The sequence below is a fragment of the Chionomys nivalis genome, chromosome 11, assembly GCF_950005125.1.
Source record: "Chionomys nivalis chromosome 11, mChiNiv1.1, whole genome shotgun sequence".
Classification (NCBI taxonomy): Eukaryota; Metazoa; Chordata; class Mammalia; order Rodentia; family Cricetidae; genus Chionomys; species Chionomys nivalis.
The window spans coordinates 60,642,208-60,662,371 of record NC_080096.1 but is presented as its reverse complement, the minus strand read 5'-3'; the positions used below and the strand labels follow the sequence as shown (position 1 = coordinate 60,662,371).

At 38.3% G+C, this 20,164-nt stretch overlaps 1 protein-coding gene across 2 annotated transcripts in view; it reads right to left on the bottom strand.

Annotated features, from left to right (window-relative positions):
* Window positions 1-20,164, bottom strand: part of Bnc2 (basonuclin zinc finger protein 2) — a 396,996-nt gene that overhangs the window by 133,398 nt on the left and 243,434 nt on the right. For both annotated transcript variants that reach the window (XM_057784403.1, XM_057784404.1), the window contains one exon: window positions 5,787-5,889. In XM_057784403.1, the coding sequence (XP_057640386.1) occupies window positions 5,787-5,889 (103 nt within the window). The remainder of the gene's footprint in view (window positions 1-5,786; window positions 5,890-20,164) is intronic.

The following is a 20,164-nucleotide window of genomic DNA, read 5'->3' as shown; positions in this document are numbered from 1 at the left end:
TATTTTACAAACTGGGTCTTATACTAGAAAGTCAACTGAAGCTTATACATTTAGTAAATAAAAATACAAACTACCCAGCTACATCTTTGTGATGTACACTTATATTAAAAAAAAACTACAATGTTATTGTACTTTCCATTTGAGTGAGGGTCTCTAGAATGATAAGACATATTAAATAAAAGCTGGAAATTCAAGTTTAATGATACTGTGAAGAAAAATCAAGCTCCATGGATTATACAAAGATAGGTTTTAAACTGGTGCTGGAGAAATAGCTCAGCAATTAATAAATACATACTGCTTTTGCAGAGGACCCATGTTTGGTTCTCAGCACCCACACAGGAAGGCTCATAACTGCCTGTAACTCTAGCTTCAGGTGATCCAATGCTTCTTTTGATCTCTGCAAGCACCTGAACTTAATTATATTCCCCCAACCCAAGTGCGTGTGTGTGTGTGTGTGTGTGTGTGTGTGTGTGTGTTTGCACATAGGCCTGCAGGCACATGCGTGAGCATGCACAAATGCACACATATAATCTTTTAAAATTAATCTTTAAAAGAAATGCTTAAAATAAATCAACTGTATGAATAATGCCTTGCAGTGCATTAAATCATCAAGTAGGATGGCATATGACTCTCAATTTATTTTATTTTCTCCAGTATCTCATATGTCACAGGACTAAAGGTCACATGGCAAAATACTTTACATATATATTTAATAAGCAGTTAGTGATAGGCGGTCCAGATGATGCAAGCCTGCTCAATTTACACTAAGAAAGTTAAAAAGTTTAGATAAAACATGGGTAAGAAAGAAGCAGGTTTGATGAAGCAAGAATTAAAGTAACAACATAGGATTATACTTTCCCTAAATAACTGCAAGCAATAAAAGGAAATCATCTTAACAGAACATAATAAAGCAGTGGTCTCAAGAATTCCAGGGCAACAGCATTCTTATAGAGAGAGGCATCAGCCAAAAGAAACAATCCCCGTGTTAATGCAGATCACCTGGAAGTGAAGGAAACTCTTAGCATCACTCAGGTGGGGGGAAGAGATTTTCTTTTCTCAGTGCTGAAATAGTTTATAAGGAAAATAATTTGTACTCAGTGCGCTGCTGTGAAATTCACCAAGCTGAGCATTATACTGTTTACTGATCAATCCTCCCATTCTTTCCAAATGTTCTCTAACACATCTGTCAAACTCAGGAGCAGCAGAACTGATTTCGATTGGAGGAAATGTAAAACGGAGACAATCTGAACAAACAGGGTTCATCAGAAGTGAAAATCACTACTAGTTCAGTAAAGGGGAAAATTACATAAATTACATTTCTAAAATTGACCTACATTCTTTACTAGCTATGAAACTAATGTATACACCATTGTATAAAAACAATTTCAAAATAGTCTTGGCTTTTAATTAAATATTTCCTAAGAACCCCATTTAGAATCTAGTTTATTTTCACTTTTGCTACTTTATTTACCCTCTGAATTGACAGGTTTAGAAATAATGCTTTATCTGGACTATGGGCACTCCAACTTATTTACAAATAATAGACAATAAATGGCTTTCGCCAAGGCAACTGCTCCTGGTGGCGGCATGTCTCCTGACAGCCAGAGCAGAGAATGGAGAAGAGACTCCTTCCTTGTTCTCATGCACCTCACCCAGCACCAAGGAGATTCTGGTAATACTGGCTAGTTTTTATTAGCCAAATCTTTGACTGAAGACTCAAGTCTGCAAGTGGTTGCTGGAAGTCTGAAGTCTAGTGTTAGAAGAAAAAAACAAAATATAAACTGAATTTCTACCAAGAAAAATGTATCACAAAGAAACAGCCCTGTTGTGCTCAGAGTCTTCTATTTTATCTGCATTCTTGCACGGGCAAGGGTGGCCTTGTAGGAAAACCTCACTTCCAGAACTAACTCAGGTCATTCTGGGCAAATGCAGGGAAGATATGGGGAGAGAACGCAAGCTAGATGGGAAACCAGGAGCAAAGTAAATCAGGTGGCAGGATGCTACAGCCGTTTATAGGGTTCCAAATAAAGGCATGGCAGAACTAGAAGCCCTGGATCCATCAGCTAAGTTATTACATACATCAGGCGGTTATCCTATATCAAGAAAACAAGTTTGTTTTTGAAAAAGTTAAATTCAACAAACCTTGCTTTCGATTAGCGAAAGAGCTAACATTCGTTAAATGGGGGAAATAGGAAATCATTTATTAACTTTTACTCAGTAGGAAACCGTCCTGGCATCCAGTAACTGTTCTGAGTGCCCCCACCCAGACTCATTAGTGCTAAAGATTTTAAAGAATAAATCGTAAAGAGCAATGCTGCCCCCTAAGTTATTTCAACACCCAGGTTTTGTAAGAGGATGAATTAATCCCTCTTCAAATATCTTAAAACATCTCTCCAATGTTTCTTGAAGACAGTTAATGTCTTTAATTCACTCAAGCTCAAGAAGCAATGTGTAAGGCTATGGAGTGTGCATATATATAACACGCACATATTGTGTGAGTCTCTATATGTTATACAATGGCACATGAACACTTTAGAAACAAATAACAAAAGAATGTAAGACACTTATTCAAAAGAGATCAAAAGTTTTCTAGCTTTTTTTTTTAACAATAGAGAATGTGTAAGTTAGGTACTCGGTTATCTGTAAGCAACAAGTACTCCTGCATGCGTGTGCATGCATATGTGCGTGTATGTGTGCTTTAAAAATCACAGTAACAATAGTAGAATGTAGCCAATGCTATCACAAGTCAGTACTGTGTGCTAGTGCAGCACCTTTTCTGTCTCACACATTTTTGAAGAGAATTCCCACACTGGAAAGAGAGAGTCACTTCCTCCTTGTTCTATACAGGACACTATGAGTAACATGGCCAGAAAGCCGGCTGTGTCTCACCTGAGCAGAAATAATTGGAGACGTGATTTCAGGGTTTCTGTGCAGGGGGAGGGAATGCAGCAATTAGTGGAAATGCTAGGGGCAAAATGAGTGGGTGCTCTCATCCCACTGCCAACTCAAAGGCCGGGAGCCAACCCTCACTGTCATGCTTGCCCTAATGAAGGGGGGAGGGTGGGCTCTGCAAACCCCCGTATATATATTTCAAGTTGTGCACAGATATGTCCATATTATGAGGTAGAAGAGAGGTCAAGATGATAACTGTGAGGGAAACAACTGGAATTAATTTTACTTAGATCTGAGAAATCCCAAAATTAATTATCTTAGCAAAAGCACTTGTAATAATACAGTAGGGAAGGCAGAGTTTACTGTAATAGAAACATCTTATTCGAGATGGTAAAAACTCACATCCTTCCAAAAGTCTCCAAAAGAAACTTACTGGCCAGGACTAAAACGTGTTTTTCAGGAAGGAATAAAACCAGTATTTGTATTTTACTACCCAACTAATGTAATATGCACATGGAAGTGGATATATAAAACAAATTCTAGTGACACGGTCAACTGTTAGTCTCCGGAGACTCCCACAGTAGATACAGGATGCTAACACAAGGAGGCTCTGGATGGAAAATAAAAGCCCTTTGTTTAATTATTAACCCCTCTTTACTGTACAACTTCTGTCCAATATGCATTTTTCAAATAGAATATTTATTAAAGCCTTTATTTTATCACCCGTTTTCCACTGTAAGATTACAAAGTATCATTTGACAGGAGAACTCAGGACTTTGCAAATACTTAAATACATACTCAAGCACTGAGCTACACCTCCAGCACTAAAGACTGCCATTACTATCATAATCACAAGTAAAAGAGCCGAGGGTCATGTTAAGTAACACACTATTAAAGGGGAGAGCCATAACTTCTTTTTTCCTTAGAAGACTCTGTATCACTATGCCTCCAATGACCTCATATGATGTGTAAGGAGCATAAAGTGTCTAATTATTTTCTAGCAAAAGCAAGAATTTTAGCTAGGCACAGTAGTGCAAGTCTATCCAAGCACACCAATGGTCTCAGTGAGGCACGGCAGTCAATGTCTGTAAACTCAGCACACCAAAGACTGGAGTAAGAGGGTCATGAGCAAGCACGCATAAGACACAGATACACACACACACACACACACACACACACACACACAAGTTCCTCCAGGAAATAAAAAAAGGATGTCTGAGTCTGAAAAGTGTTATGAGCTGAATTGTGCTCCCCTAAAATTCATATACTTGAAGTCACATCTCGGTATCTCGGAATGTGGCTATATTTGGATATGTAGCCTTAGAAAGATAGGATTAAGTTAAGATGAGACCCTTGGGATGGCCCTCAGCAGCAGTCTGACTGGGGCCCTGGTAAGTAGGGGCAGAGCGGGAGCACTAGCAGACACCAAAGGCAAGCACAGAGGCAGAGACCACGCTAGACAAGCCACCCAAAGACTAAAAGGCCCTCAGCATAAAACTAGCTCTGCTAGCAACTTGACCTCTGGGATCTACCTTCCAGAGCTACAGGAACATAAACTTCTGTTGTTTAAGACACCCAGTCACCTCAGAAAAGTCTATGCCCAAACTGCCTCCACACACCTCATCATCCAGGAAATTTTGGGGTGGAGGCCCTAGGAAGACAGTGGAGGAAAAGCGGAAGTCCCTTAGCAGCTCTGCAGTCACCACCACAGCACCAGCCCTGCCGCCTGCCGCTGGGCTAAGTGTTAAACATCTTGGCTTTCTTAAGGAAGCCAGGAAGAGTTCTCTCTCTGAAGGACTAGTCACGGGATTATGGTATGCCACCCAAGCACACTCCTTCCAATACTTTTCCTTATGTGACTATCTCTCTCATGGAAGCACAGTCGAGAGGTCCCTTCAACTCCAACACACATGCCCAAGCAAGCGAGGTACATGATAAATTAAAAGCATTTCAAGACATGGCCTGGTGGTGTTACCTCAGATCTTGCTAGAATAACATGACATTTATAAAAAATACAACCCACTGAATGTTTGGCACTGTTGGGGAATGAAGAGTATGTCCACTTAAGAGCCAATACCCGAGGCTGTCAAAAACTCAAGCCAGGGTTTCTTCTATAAACATTACCTATCTTTTAAAATTACACAGTCTAGGAGGGGGAGAAACGTCTGCTTATTTCCATGTCTCCTTTTGCTTAAACACAATAAACATAAACCACACACAATAATATGTTAAATATGCAGTAAAACCACATTGACGGAACAGCTCTTTGTACCTGGCAAACAATCTCCACTGGAATCTGCTTGGGCCACCCTCACTCTGATGACACCTACACACAGTGCAGTCTTTAACATCGTGGGCCTCCTCTAATCCCAGTGCAGACTGAAGGGCTATTTACAGGTTGCTTTTTCAGATACCAGCCACTTGCTCACCCTCCTTAAACCATACAGAGTTTAACATCTGGAGGGATAAACTCAGCACACACGACAAGGGCATGTAGTCACTGAGGAGGAGATCTCAAGCAAGGAAGATTTGCCAGCTTCCCTCTGAGGTCCAGGCCCTGAAAGGCCAACTGTGGTATGTTTGAGTTTCCATCAAGCCTGGTACTTGTTGGCTGCTGCTGTGCTCAGTGTGAACCCCACTGCCCAAGGATTCTATAAACATCTCGCCCTTCTGCTGAGAGCTGCCTGCCTAGTCTTTCTTCCTGGGGAGGAGAATACGCTGTTTGAGAGCTGCAGAATGCACGTTAGCTAACACTTGGAGCACAGCTAACTGCTCTCTTTTCCAGGTCAGTGACTACTCTCTAAAACAAAAACAAAAGCAAAACACGGAGTGTATGTGCACACTCACAGGGACATAACGAGAACAACAGAGAGAGGAGTCTAGATTTTCCTCACCGTGCGCCACCCAGCCATGTTTACACTGATCACACGTCCGCAGGTTAATCTTCCCAGGCTGGAAACACTCACACGTGCAGTTTACCAGTGTGCAGCGGATGGCCTGAAATGAGAGGAGCAGAGGCATCAGCATCAGTTGGGAAGCATACGACTTCTCACTGGTTTTAGCAAAATAGGACCATCTTCACCATTAAAGGTTTTGCGTTGATAAAGGTCTGAAGACTTTTGAAAACAAATTTTACATGAAAATATTTTACAACAAAGGGTTGAGAAAGCAAAGCAGTCATGAACACAGTATCTTAAGTCTTTAAATACAAAGATAAAACAAGGTAAGTGTGGATAAAGGATCATGTTTTCCAAGGACACTGGATTTTTAACACTAGAGCTCCAAAAGAGAAAAACAATTCTGCTGTTGCTGTGTGTTTATTTAACTTAACTACTTCACGACAATGCAAAGCAGCGCATATTCAAAACGGTACCAGACAAATATTGTTCAAGGGAAATATCTGTAAAAGTAAAATATGGCAGACAAACAATAATTATTAGAAAAATCCCCTTTACTAACTTTCATTTAAATGTTTATAGCTACCATTTCCCAATCTCTTGTTTTTCCTATAATTTATTAATTCTAGTGGTATCACTATATTAAAATAAAATCAATATTTTTATTTTATTGATGACAAGAAAATAAGTTGAAACTTTATTTTGAGATCAGATATAAAACAGAAAAAGATTTACATGAAGATTCTACTCTTAGAAAAATACAGTTCTGTCCTAGCACACTGACACACACACGAAATGCTTTTAAATCCTGTACAAGCATTTTAAAAACCATCTCACCAGTTCTTATTATAAAGTGAACTATTAGAAAGCTCCATAAATGGAGTATAACTTTCTAAGAGTGAAATCCATGCTCAGAAACTGTACTAGACCTGCTGACCTGTGCCACGAGACACCAGTTAATAAAACTACCTTGTATATATGACTTCTAGCTGCACGGAAATTCTAGAACCAGAAGGGACTTATCTTGATTACTCACCTACTAACAATCTACTGTGGCTATATGAGCTGCTGGAAAACATCTCCCTAGAGATTCAGATAGAATCAAGGATGACTGGGATGGGGTGGGGACCCTCAAAGAGGACTCGTTACCTCAAAGTGTGGATGGGCACCTCACGACTAAACTTAAGATACTCAGAAGCTCCCCTTCCTAAAAGCATCTGGGTTTTACATAACTACTTCCCTAATATCAGTCCATCTGTAACACATTGAACTCAGTGGACTTTTTCTCCCTATGTACAGGCCATGCAGGTTTAAAGACTTTATGTTTCACTAACGAACGCTCTCTCTGTGGGTACCAACCCCATTTTAGACGTGACAGTCATGCATACATAGTTCCATCTAGCTGGGATGCTGATGCAAAAGGATTGCTTGAATTCAGGGGATTAACAATAACCTGGACAATATAAGCAAGACCTATCTCGAAAAAGGCACACCTAAAACCTACAAATAAGGAAAGCTGGTAAACAAAGTCTAACACGAGTTTTAATATTAAATCAGAATGTATTTTTGAGGTATTCTAGTTATATGCCAAAGACCTATTCCAATCCTGATTAGACTGTCGGAGAAACAGGACTTGGGTTTCATTACACCAGCTGTCTCTAACTCATGAGTATGTATGGAACAAACATTTGGGTTCTTACAGAACGACATTTGTCAGGAAAGCAAACTATTGTTTCTTTTATACTTAATATAACTGACAAAGAACCATATATACACAGACTAATTCATGAATTAGTGTTCCTTATGTGGAAATACCCACTCAAGCCATCTGACACAGAATAATAACAGGCAAAATAAGACCATGAGGCAAACACATATATAAAACATACATGTAGGAACAATCACAATGACAAGGCAGGGGTCCAGAATTAAACTCATTTTAGTTCTGGATTTTAACTGTCAGCCATCCTCCCCACCCACCAGAAAACAAAACAAATCAAAACAAGAGAACATATTCACAGAGCACTCTTTCTTCGTGTTTGAAGTTCTGCCCAAACTCTCGTAGGTAACTAAATATTCTTAATTCGCTTTCTCCTTGTTCATTTCTGGGGATAATAAGGGGAATCTGTAACTTGGTTTGTGAAAATTCACTTGGAAAAAAATTCAAGCATTTAGTATAGAAGAATGCAACTCACATTAAACTTAAATTAGGAAAAAAATTAGCTGTGAAGGCAGCATACATTCCATCCACTCGTTTCTTTTATAAATTTAGGCAGTATAATTTATGAGCAGATAGTAATGGGTTGTAATGGTTAGCAGTGGAAAGTGTTGCCTCTTTTATTTTCAGTTCACTTCCAGTGCTGAGCATGGAACCCGGGGCCTCCAACACACTAAACAAATACTCTACCACTGAATTCTATTCTCAGAATGCAAGTAACCTATTTTTATTAAATTCAACCTTCTAGGTTTTCTGTTTATTTGTTTTTTCAAGACAGGGCTTCTCTGTGTAACAGTCCTGGCTGTCCTGGAACTTGCTATGTAGATCAGGCTGGTTTCGAACTCACAGAGATCCGCCTGCCTCTGCCTCTTGAGTGTAGGGATTAGAGGCATATGCTACCACCACCCTCAACCTTCTAGTTTTAAAGATACACACGCACAAACACACACTCACACACATGTCATACCAAAAATATCTCCCTATTAAATATTCAGGGCAGTTTTCCCATTTTATCATATGGCCAATTCATAAAGCTAAGTAAAAAGAAACAACTTACAAATTAAAATATGAAATTTAGCCGAAGTCTATCAAACATGGCTTTGCAGAAGACTTGGCTTTCTAAAAACCAACCAGTTCATGATGCCACTTGAACAAAAAATTTTAGCATGTAAAAACTGATCGACAACTACTAAGTATATTTGTGACCAATATAAGCAATGCAACCACATGAAACAATTAATTTTTATTGGTTACAAAATTCTTCCATACTGCAAGTAAAGGTCGGCCTACCCTTTGGGCAAAAAGGGTTTACAATCCGGATTTTAAATTAGGCAGGGTGTCAGTGGGCAGACATAGACCATATACCCAAAGGCTTTATATGGTTATAAAGACCATACCCAAACAAACTCCTTTTTTTTTTTCAACAACCCCCAAAAATATATAATTCTAACAAGGAGACTATTACTAAGGTAGTTATATCCTCTGTATTTACACAAAGAAAAAAATCTGAGGTTGAGTAGGTAACATACATGGTTTACAATTAGTGATTATTGGTGCGATTATAGGGCTTATTATAAATGCTAAGGGTCCACAGCTTGTTCCGCTATAACACAAATGCTATTATACTCAGGATGTAGGAGTAATGGCAGCAGATGAGAGGAACAATAGACTTATTCTGTCTGCCTAAAACACTATTCAAAAACTTATTTAATGAAAAGTTACGATAAACATATAAATTTGGCACTAATAACATGAAAATTTAAAAATAGTTAAAAAATGTTCATTATATTTGCCTAAATGTTTCTTCATGTAATATAAAGAAATAGTAGTTGTGCCTGTGTGCTCCCAAAATCCTTTTTGGCTTTTCAATAGAAAACACATCATTCGATCTTGTACATACTCCAGATGAAAAGAGCCTGCTAGACTCGCCATGAAGGAAAGGTATCACTGGTTTAGACAGTTTGGGAAATGCAAAAGACTATGAGATTCAAAGATGATTACAGTTAAAAAAAATTAAAATTATGAACCAGAAAATTATATCACTTTTTATAATAAATGCTTTCAAAATAACTCAAAGAGGTTCACCGGCGAAGTAGACCATAAACCATCTACTACTGTTAAAAATCAAGAGATTAAAAAATCCACTTTTAAGTTTCTATTTTAAAAGTATTGCCCTCCATCAACAGGTAAACAGACTGTGATATGTTCCTACTATGAAACATTACTTGGTCATAAAAAGGTGATCCATGTTAAAACCTAAAAGGATCTGGAAAGCATTATGCTAAGTTGAAGAAGCAAGCAGGCCCCACTAATACTGCATGATCAATTCACATGAAGGCCCCAATAATATTGCATGATCAGTAAGTGTCCCAAACAGGGAAACTGAACAGACAGCAGGATGCTGAGAAATGTCTACATCTTGGAGTGGGGATGGGGAGGAATCATTACTAAAACTTGTGGAGTTACATTTTGGGATGATGAAAATGTTTAAGAAATAATAACTGATTTCACACGTAATTGTGAATATACAAAACCACACTAAACAAATATTTGAATGGGTAGAAGGCATGTGGTGAAACACATCTCAATGAAGTCATTCATAAATGGGCAAAGTATATCCTGAACCAATTACTAGTTTCAGTGGTGCTAAAACTCAGTGTGCATGAATTCTGTAAGATATTCTTTCACAGGAGACACAGTATAGCATGGTTCTGTCTTCCCCATGTAATTTACTTTGCCATGTAAATACTAAATGAATTAATAACCACACACAGTGAACAAAGAAATTTCAATACTACCTAAGTTTAAAAACATTGTTTCAAAATATTAAAACCTAATGTATCTGTTTTAAAACTAGCATTTAAATGACACCATCTTTCAGGAAAATCCAGAATATCTTTTTAAATATTAGAGGGGCAGCTCTCAGTGATAACACCCAGCAATACTAAGATCAAGGTTTTAAAAACTCTGAGGAGAATGTACTTATAAATGGCCATGGTGAATTCCGTCATGCAGAAGTCCACAGTATTGCTCGATTTACTGTGATGGAAAAAATTACTTCAGTCAAGCAACAAATTTAGTTTAGGCGGGGAAGATGCAAAGAGAGAAAGCCCTAAACTTATGGGTATATCTTTATCCATGACTGGGAATACTCCTATGACTGTGTGAATACCTAAACAGGGAGAAAGGAACACAGAGAGGCACATAAATTTTCAGCCATGGATCCAATGAGCATCTGTAGTCATTACCTCACGATCATAGCCTACCATCAATCGACATGAGGAAGACCCCATTTAAATAATTTAAGAGTTCAGAGTAAAAATCAACAGCGGGATATGGCCAATTATATAAGGAAAATACTTATGCTTCCATGGCATCAAAGCATGCAAGCTTTCGAGTGTGGATGTGTTTCCCCCCACCCCCCAATTAAATCAGGTCAATAGTAATATAATCTCTTTTGTTAGGCAATTAGTAATATTAGAGAAACAGAAAATGAAAAGGCATTTCAGTTTGGGTGAAACATTTCAGTTTCTTACCTAAGAGTTAACAATTCAGATATTCTATTTAGTGCTTGTGCACTTGAAAATTTAACGGATTATTTAGGCAGCTGAGATGATACAACTGGAAGACAGACTCTTCCAATGGATACACACTATCATAGAATGAAAGCAAGAAAGCACACTTACCACCCAAGTAACTATGCTCAGTATCTGCAGTGACACATAACTTTATATAAAAAGCCCAAATAGCTGATACCATCTATTATTAATAATCATCTGATTTTACCTTATGCTGAATCAGCAGTTTTGTCTTCCATTGATACACTTTTCATTCATTATCACTAATGCAATTTGAAGGTGGTAATTTGATTATACATTTCTATGGTATTCATAAAAACAATTGCTAATATGATAGTGAAGGCATTAATAAGGACATTTGTAACTGTAATGTGATGTAAGAAGATTTATAAACCTTTTACGACTTTACAAAAAATCTACTCCCTACTCAGCAAGACTAGGACAATAAGAAGCCTGTGCCCTGGTTTTTCAGAGGCATCTTCAAACCCTGGGAAGAGCATGCAATTTACACAATGATTTTGTACTTTGGTGACCAGGCAGATAGGTTTAGAGATAATCCAAAACCTGTTGAGGCAGATGTAAGGTATCATCTCAAGTCAATGCTATTGTTCCTTCCAAAGTGGCATAATAGAGTCTCCTTCAAGAAAAATACCCAGGGTTTCCAGGCTGAGAATAAAGCCCAGAGTCTGCCCTGGTATGAGGGAGTCCTGAGCTAATCCCCAGTGTACGGGACGGAGGGAGGGAGGGAGGGAGGGAGGGAGGGAGGGAGGGAGGGAGGGAGGGAGAATTCTACTAGATGCTTCCTTCATTATAACCGATCTGGTTATATTAATTTAAAATCCCAAAGCAGTTTAATCAACCCATTTATCAAGCAAGAGAGCAACATAAATGTCCTTTTGACTAAATTTACTCCCCTAGGTTTGTGAGAAGTTCACTATAGTGAGCTGACAAGGCAGGGAAGTTGCTGTATTTGGAATTTATCGTGGCCCACTTTGTGAGACTAATGACATCCCATATTTGTGCACTGCCATCAAGCTTCCACAACACTTCCAACACATCCTCATGTTTACTCACGAAAATCCAACATGAGAGAGGAATCCCTAAGAAGTACCCAAGTAACCCGGGCCACAACTAGTGAGTCAGACCATTTCCACAGAGCCAATGTTTGAAAAGAAGGCGAAAGAAATTGGTATTGCTCCCCTACCCTCAGTAAGTTCCAACCGGAATTTAAGACAGAACAGGGAAAAGAGCAGGTGCAGGAAGGCTTGAGCAGCTGGAAAGAGTGAGAGAACCTGTTATGTTGCTAGCCTACAGTAGAATATTCCACCAACGCTGGTATATTTTAGATGAAGAAAGTGAATACGAACAATATTTGATGGAGCTTGGAGGATTCTATTAAGAAATTTCAAGTTCTCAAACACGAGAGAAGATACTTCCAAGGGCATATGGCTTATTATAAATCACGTTATCCACCCACGTCTTCAGAATGCCCACTTGTAACCCACGTTTTGCTACTTCCCATTGTGTATATATTGGTACATCACAGTTACCACCGTAAGAATGAGCTCCTTTGCTTAAACACAGGTATCACCACAGGAACCTCGCCTATTACAGATAACGATAATAATATGATGAACAGGCTGAGCTCCCTCATACGTTATTAATGTTAGATCTAGAATTCCCAGGTCTGTGTTAAGACCTGTGCTGGGTTCATTAGAGCTTTGCATAAATCAATGAAGGCACACCTCTGTTATTCCAGTAGCTGGAGTCACTGGGATTGTTCAAGTGAAACATTTCAGACAATGCATTTAAACACACACATGCACACACACATGCACACACATGCACGTGCACACACACATATAGCTATTTATTCTTATTGGTAGCTTATTTTTTCAAATTCAAAGGACTATATTAAATACTCAGGAAAATTTCACAAATTTCTATGAACTCTATAAGCAACCAGGGTAAAATGCACCCCAGAGTGTTAAAAAATAAGATTACTATCGTTTTTTATCTTAAAGATTAGTTCATTTAAAAGCCATCTTTTAAAATTGATTTTATTGAGTTATACATTTTCCTCTGCTCCCCTCCCTTTCTCTCCACTCCCCTTCAACCCTCTCCAATGGTCCCCATGCTCCCAATTTACTCAGGAGATCTTGTCTTTTTCTATTTCCCATGTAGATTAGATCTATGTATGTCTCTCTTAGGGTCCTCATTGTTGTCTATGTTCTCTGGGATTGTGAACTGTAGGTTGGTTTTCTTTGCTTTATGTCTAAAAGCCACTTATGAGTGAGTACATATGATATTTGAAAGACAAAGAGACCTCTCTTTACAAAAGAAGGCAACAAGAAACAGCCAGCTAGCTGCTAACAAAGCTCCGACACCACTGAGGAAATTAAGAGACTTTGTAATGGTTGTCATGAACTAGGAATTAAATCTTGAAAATTAAGAAATAAACAGAAAGACTGGTGGAGATTAGCGAGTGTTTCAGAACAATGTCATCTTGGTACATGGACTGGGTTCACGTATATGTCAGCTTAGTCCATGTCAGGGGCTATAACAGCTTTGTACAGCAACTATGGTCCACTGAATCAATAATCCATGAACAAAGAAGGATTTACTTGATAGACTATGAATGGTTCACAAGAACTCAAAAAAACACTCCATCAGATCAAAAATCCAATTTTCATATGGTGCCTTTTTACAAATTAACCCAAAAGAAGAAAAAGTAATGATTCTGAAGGAAGGCAAGGCCTACAAATTTAAAGTCCATGTTTAGAAAAAGATATAGAAAAGGAAATAAAATTAAATGCTTTATTGTAGGCTGAGACAGCTTATTTGAGATCAAACTATATCTTGAGGCAAGCTGACACACAGCACAAACGATGCTCTGAAGGCTACTCTGTCCTCCTGTAGGCGGTTCATGTCCATGATACAAACACTGAAGCCCAGACATATGCATTTTCAGCTTCCTCTTCACACTTCTACGCTTACAGTCACTGAGAACATCTAAACACAATTTCTAGGACGGTACCATCTCAAATTGAAGATGTATAATTTGGATGTTGGCATAAATTAGTGTTAGTCAAGGTCTGTGGAGACATCAGAGATGACATATGGAACCTGGCTAATAGAACAAACAATGAAAAGCAAGCAGAAAAAAACTACTGAAGGTAAACATGTATGAACTACATATTCAATACTGAACAAGAAAGAAGTGCAGCTCCCATGCAGGCCAAAGCTTATGTAGCCTGTGTTTACTGCCTGACTCTGTTTCTATCCATCCAGAGTGAAGAAACAGCAAGCAGTCTTTAGCAAATTTCATTATATATTCACACTAGGTGATAGTGGCTTTAGATTAATTTTTAAGAAGAAAGCCTATCTATGTGAATGATTGTATTTACTAAGTTCACAGCTACAAAGAAAAGCACAGGAAAATGTTGCAAAAATATAACAGACTCTAATTAAAATTCTTAGTGAGAAAGAATTCCCGTCCTAGGAAAGAGAATGTGGTCTCTCACCTCTCTCACTAAATGCTACTAGCCTCTCTTCATCACAAAGACAAGAAGGAATCACTTATTTTTCTTTTTTCAAGAGTAACACTGAATAAAATAATAGATGTTTTCCCATCCAAGTAGATTACCTATCAACATAGGCGCAGTCCTCTTAACTTTCCCACCAGGGAAAGAAAAAGTCCAATAATTCTGAAATAGACAGATAAAACTTTTCTCTATGGCTGAAGCCACGTACTATTATATGTAACTGCTTATTTTTAAAAAGAGCCTTATTGGTGCTCTCTGAAGGATTTTCTTTTATACATTGCTTTATCCTATAATTTTGTCCCTGTTGGGCAGGCTGCCTAAATTTAAACACAAACAGTCAAGCAATGAAGAAACATTAACACATTTACTGTGAACAAAAACTCCCAGTTGTATAGTGAAATTTTAATACATTTCAACTTATCTCTTTTACTAATGGGGAGAGTACAAACCCTGCAGGAATTCGCTCTGCAAACTGGTAATTACAGTAGACTCACTTTTTTATAATGCATATGTATAGTCAGACGCACACACACAAAAACCCTGGCTTCCCTTTTCACGGAGGTTAGAATAGAAATGTTTTCAAAATTATGAAAATCTACAACAATTCTAAAGGAAGGCATTATTTCACAAAAAAGTGTTCTTTCTTAGACTGCATGGACAGAAGCAGACAATGTCTAGGTGTTCACACACCAGACAACATGAGCATCATCAGCACACACTTTGTCATCTGTCCCTATAATCTTAGTGTGCAGAACAAATCTGGTCCTGTTGGTTCATAGCCGGTTCCGACTTACACAAAGAGGTGATGATATTCTTCCCTTTCATGCCTACAGTGTCAGGATTGTTCTCTCCTGATTTGGGGATATAAATCCCAGTTTTTGAGGTGTCATTAAATAACTAAGCATTGCAAGCCACCAATCAGCCGCAGCATGGCATATTTGCCTCAGAGTGAAGAGACTCTATGTGACTACTTGAACAAGACCCACATACTTGGATATTGGTAATCGTAGCTTGGATAATGAAGAGAAGTAAAGTCTGTTACTACTCACATCACTTGCTAGACTACACTGTCTGTCGAACGTATAGTTTTGTAACACCTTCCTAAGAAACTGAAGCGCTAGACTGCCAAGAGTACCAATTTATAATGGATTTTGAACTTACATTTCTACATATTACCATGCTGGGGGAGGGTATGTCAGATTAAGAATATTAAGTGTTTATAACTTGTATAAAATTCTAAAAGTTCCAAAACCCATGGCTGGGCATTGTCTACAAATTTCAGGCCTAAGGATCTACAAATTGAATTGTAACATTTGAAACATCCAGCATGTATTTTCCATCATAATTTGCAAATGCTATTTCAGGATCTCTATCTGGTCTTCAAATGTCATTCCTATGAGAATGACAAGAGAGACATCTCCTAGGCCTGGCTGAGGCAGAATGAACTCACCACTGCAGCAAAGGGTGGTTCCAAAGCATTGAAAGTAAGCACCTTCCTCTAAGGTGGTGGTTCTCAACCTGTTGGTCATAACTCCTTTGGGGTTGCGTATCAGATCATCCTGTATACCATATATTTACATTACTATTCATAACAGTAGCAAAATTACAGTTATGAAGTAGCACTGGAAATAATTTTACGTTCGGGGGTCACCTCAACATGAGGAACTGCATTAGGAAGGTTGAAAGTCACTGGTTTAGGTCATGTGTCTCTTTATTTTAAGCAATATCAGTAAAAAATTCTAGCCGTAGGTTTCCTTGACACTATAGAGAAAAATAATTTCTCCTAAAATCTTCCCATCTCTCTAATCCTGAAAACTACTTCATTTCTCTATTCTTAGAAACAAACAAACACAAGAAAGAGATTTGTTCAAAAATCAAGAAGTAGGCGCTGGTTCCACCACATCAATGGATGTACAGTTAACTCCTCAAGAAATACCTCCACTTCTATTCGGAAATTAAATTAAATATTTCCCAATTTTTATGTAAGTCAAACACCTCTCCTTCAACTCTTTCTCCCAGTGTTATTTCCTTAGACACTGAGACACAGCTGCCAGACGGTAGACTTCAGAAACAGTCCAGTAGAAATGGCGCTACTTGAAGTGGGGACTTTCCAACATAATTTTCTTTCAGAGAACTGATCTAACAAATTCTTCTTTTTTATGCATCCATCAACAATTAATGAATTTTAGAGTTAGTCCACACAATATTCATCTATCCATATGCATTTTTCCAACTGCTATTTCCTTAAGATGGATATTTTACAGTTGACTCTTTTTTTCCCCTTGACTATAAATTCTGGCTTAACAATGAATAAATTAGCAATAAGAGTACAACTACATGCAACTCTGTAAAGCCAATGTCTTCTCTACAGCTTACAATCAATCCCAGTGCATAACCACTAAACACCGATAACCGTGTAATTCAAGAGCATGCAGCCTACCGTGGATACAGCATTATTTCTGCATTGAGTTGCTATCTGAAAGAGTGTTAGAAATGTAATAAAATAAACCAACATACTCCTTGCCTCTCCTCAAGTGTACATTAAAGGCAAAGTGATCAGATACAAACTTGCCAATCACACTCAAGTAATCTGAAATGTTAAGTCATGGTTTGTACTATCAATTTATTAACTTTCTTATGATCAAGAGGAAAGCAGTAGAAAAATAATATTCTTTCCTTTGCTTCAAGACACAGAGACATTGTGAACAAAAGCCTATACCCAACAGCCTGTCATGGCAAAACATACCCTGTAACACTTTTTCTAAAAGTAAGGGTTTCTCAGTCTCTCATTTGGTAAAAGGATAGGGCAGCCTGAGAAAGTCTATTGAATTCTTGGCATAAAAGATGACATCCTCCCAACCTGCTTTCCTCAAGTGGAAGAGGACCAAATGGGTAGGCTGCTATTGACTCATGGAGAATAAAGGGTAGTTAAAACACACAAAACACCAACATGTTCAACGTTTTCACCCGTGTCAACTTTTCCAATGAAGGCCATTTCCAAATAGGTTTCTACTTCCTTAGTATGACTTCTTACTCACATTCAGTACAATGTGGCATGAACAATCTCCTCTGGAAGTCTAAGAATGATAAAAAGGAAGCACATCCAATCAAGTGTTGTTGAGCGTCTCTTTCACTCATATTCAAGAACTTTGATGCACTTAAGAACCTATACCTGGACTTCAATGTTTATTTTAAATGACTCAAGAATGTTTGCAAATGAATACCATAGACACTGCTGTTCATGACACCGGACATCAGGCTGATTTCCACAAAGTTCTTCACAGTTTCTAACACAGCCATTCCTACCCTAGCCATACAATTCGGATATTCCACTTGAGTGAAACACACATTGGTCAGTAAAGCACAGTTCAGTATTGTTTCACTGAAATTCTATCCACATGTCCATAGAGCTTGCAGCAAGCATGCTCTAATACTTTATTAGTAAATATGAGGCTATTGTTTTAATTCTAAAATACATTACCTGTGTTCAAATTGCTTAGCACTGAGACACAGTTGCCAGATGGTAGGCTTCAGACAACAGTCGAGTAGCAATGGCCCTACTATAAGTAAGGACTTGCTCATCATAATTTTCTATTATAGAAATGATCTACTGCTTTTATGCCTCCATCAACAATTAACAAATTCTAGCATTACGGTAGACAACACTATCGATCTTGCTGCCAAATATTAGCTTCAGTATTCATTATATTCTTGCTGAAAAAAATATTAGTTTCAGCATTTATCCCTAAAAAGTTTTGATTCTGTTTGTAAAAATAAAAATTTTCCCCCATAGTCAATTTGCCTAACTTTTTAAAAGTAAAGAAACTCTCAGTGCTGGAAGCAATAAGTATAACATGGTAACACTGTCGGTTAATAAAATTATAGTGTGAGTTTATTATACCAAGTTTGTATTTTAAAACTCTGTACACAGCTGTGGAGTACAAGAAAACAAAAACATAGATAGATGGCATCAGAAATGTAAAGCATGTGCTAATAATAATTTCTTTGACTTAAAACTGTGTCTTAAATTAATCTGCCATCACAGGAAAGAGTGATAATACATCTTTTATTATTTAAACATATTAGTTGGGGTGGGAGAGTCCATGAATTAACTGTGAGACTGTCTACATGATCTTTGGAGAAAACAGTCTCTTCTTTAGCCCTGAGTTCAATGTTTCTACTTCTCTAAACAAAGCAAAAACACTTCTAGATATGAAGACAACAGTCTTATCAGGATCATTTCCCATTCCTTTTAGTCACATATCAGTCAAGGAGCAAAATTAATGAATATGAGCTTCATAAGCAGTTGCACAACCCCGAGAAGGAGCCATAAGATGTTCACTTGTCTCACATGGCCTGGCCCTGGCCCTGGCCTTGGCCCTCTAAATCGGTTATACTACTGTGATACCCATAAGAGACATAGGACCAACTTCAACACTGTACAAAACATAAATACAAGATGCTTTACTTAAAGGACTTGAGGAGTGAGGGGAAGTCCCAAATGAGCATCCCTTCAGACACTGCAAGGGAAGTGAACAGTTTCCTGAGGAAGGTCTCCTGAGCTTTTCCAAGGGAAGAAGTGGGGCCTCTCATAGGGAGCTGAGTTCCCAGCCAGCTGAAGCAGGATCCCACTCCACACTCCTGAGACTGGAACTGATGGAGGGGAGAGAGGAAGCCAGGGAGGGCAGGGACCACGTACCTAAATGGCTATCCATTTTCATTTTTAAATGGATGCAGGGAAAAGACATAAATGATTAATACGACTAATCAATTCCCACAGTAATTCCCTTCCTTCCAACTGCCACTACTCACCATGTTTTCAGTGTGCATTTAAGAAAGTACGGAGTTGCCTACAACCGCTCTCAGCATCAGGTAAAGTCTGTAAATGTTTAAATAGAATGTGCAGGCCAGTGCCTAGCACTGCTGACAGAGTTAGCTATCCAGCAATGTGTCCCTCCCCGCTTGTCTATATAATCATTAAAGTTGGGAATTGCATGCAAGAATCAATTTTTGACATGCTTAAAATTTCTATGGAAGAAGCTAATTTGCTTTTATACTTTTGTCATTCCAAGCAACTAAGACCTTACTTCCAGTTCTCTGCTTAATTTACAGGAATTACAACTGCATTGGGCCCAATGGCTCCCAAACTCATTTTTAAAAGACTAATATGCCCTCTTCTGGTTTCTGGATTAAGGGGGAAAAAGAAGGAAAAAAAATAGGCTAGGGTTTTCAGATGGGAAAAATTTTAGTTAAATCTGTTTTTTTGTTTTGTTTTTACTATTAGTAATTGTATTTCTGTAAGGGGAAATATTCATAGGTAGGTAAGTGTTAACATTTCAAGAATCCACATTATGCAAGGTGAGGTATCTCCGATGGCATGGTCATGTGAAAAGCGGCTCTCAACAGACTTCCCCAAGTCAGCAAGCAGTGCTGGCGAAGATACGATTTGCATGAACAAGGACTGGAGGAGGATTGAATGCAAGCCCTAGCAAAGTCTGAGTACTCACCCCCCTGGTGCCACACACCCCGTCAGAG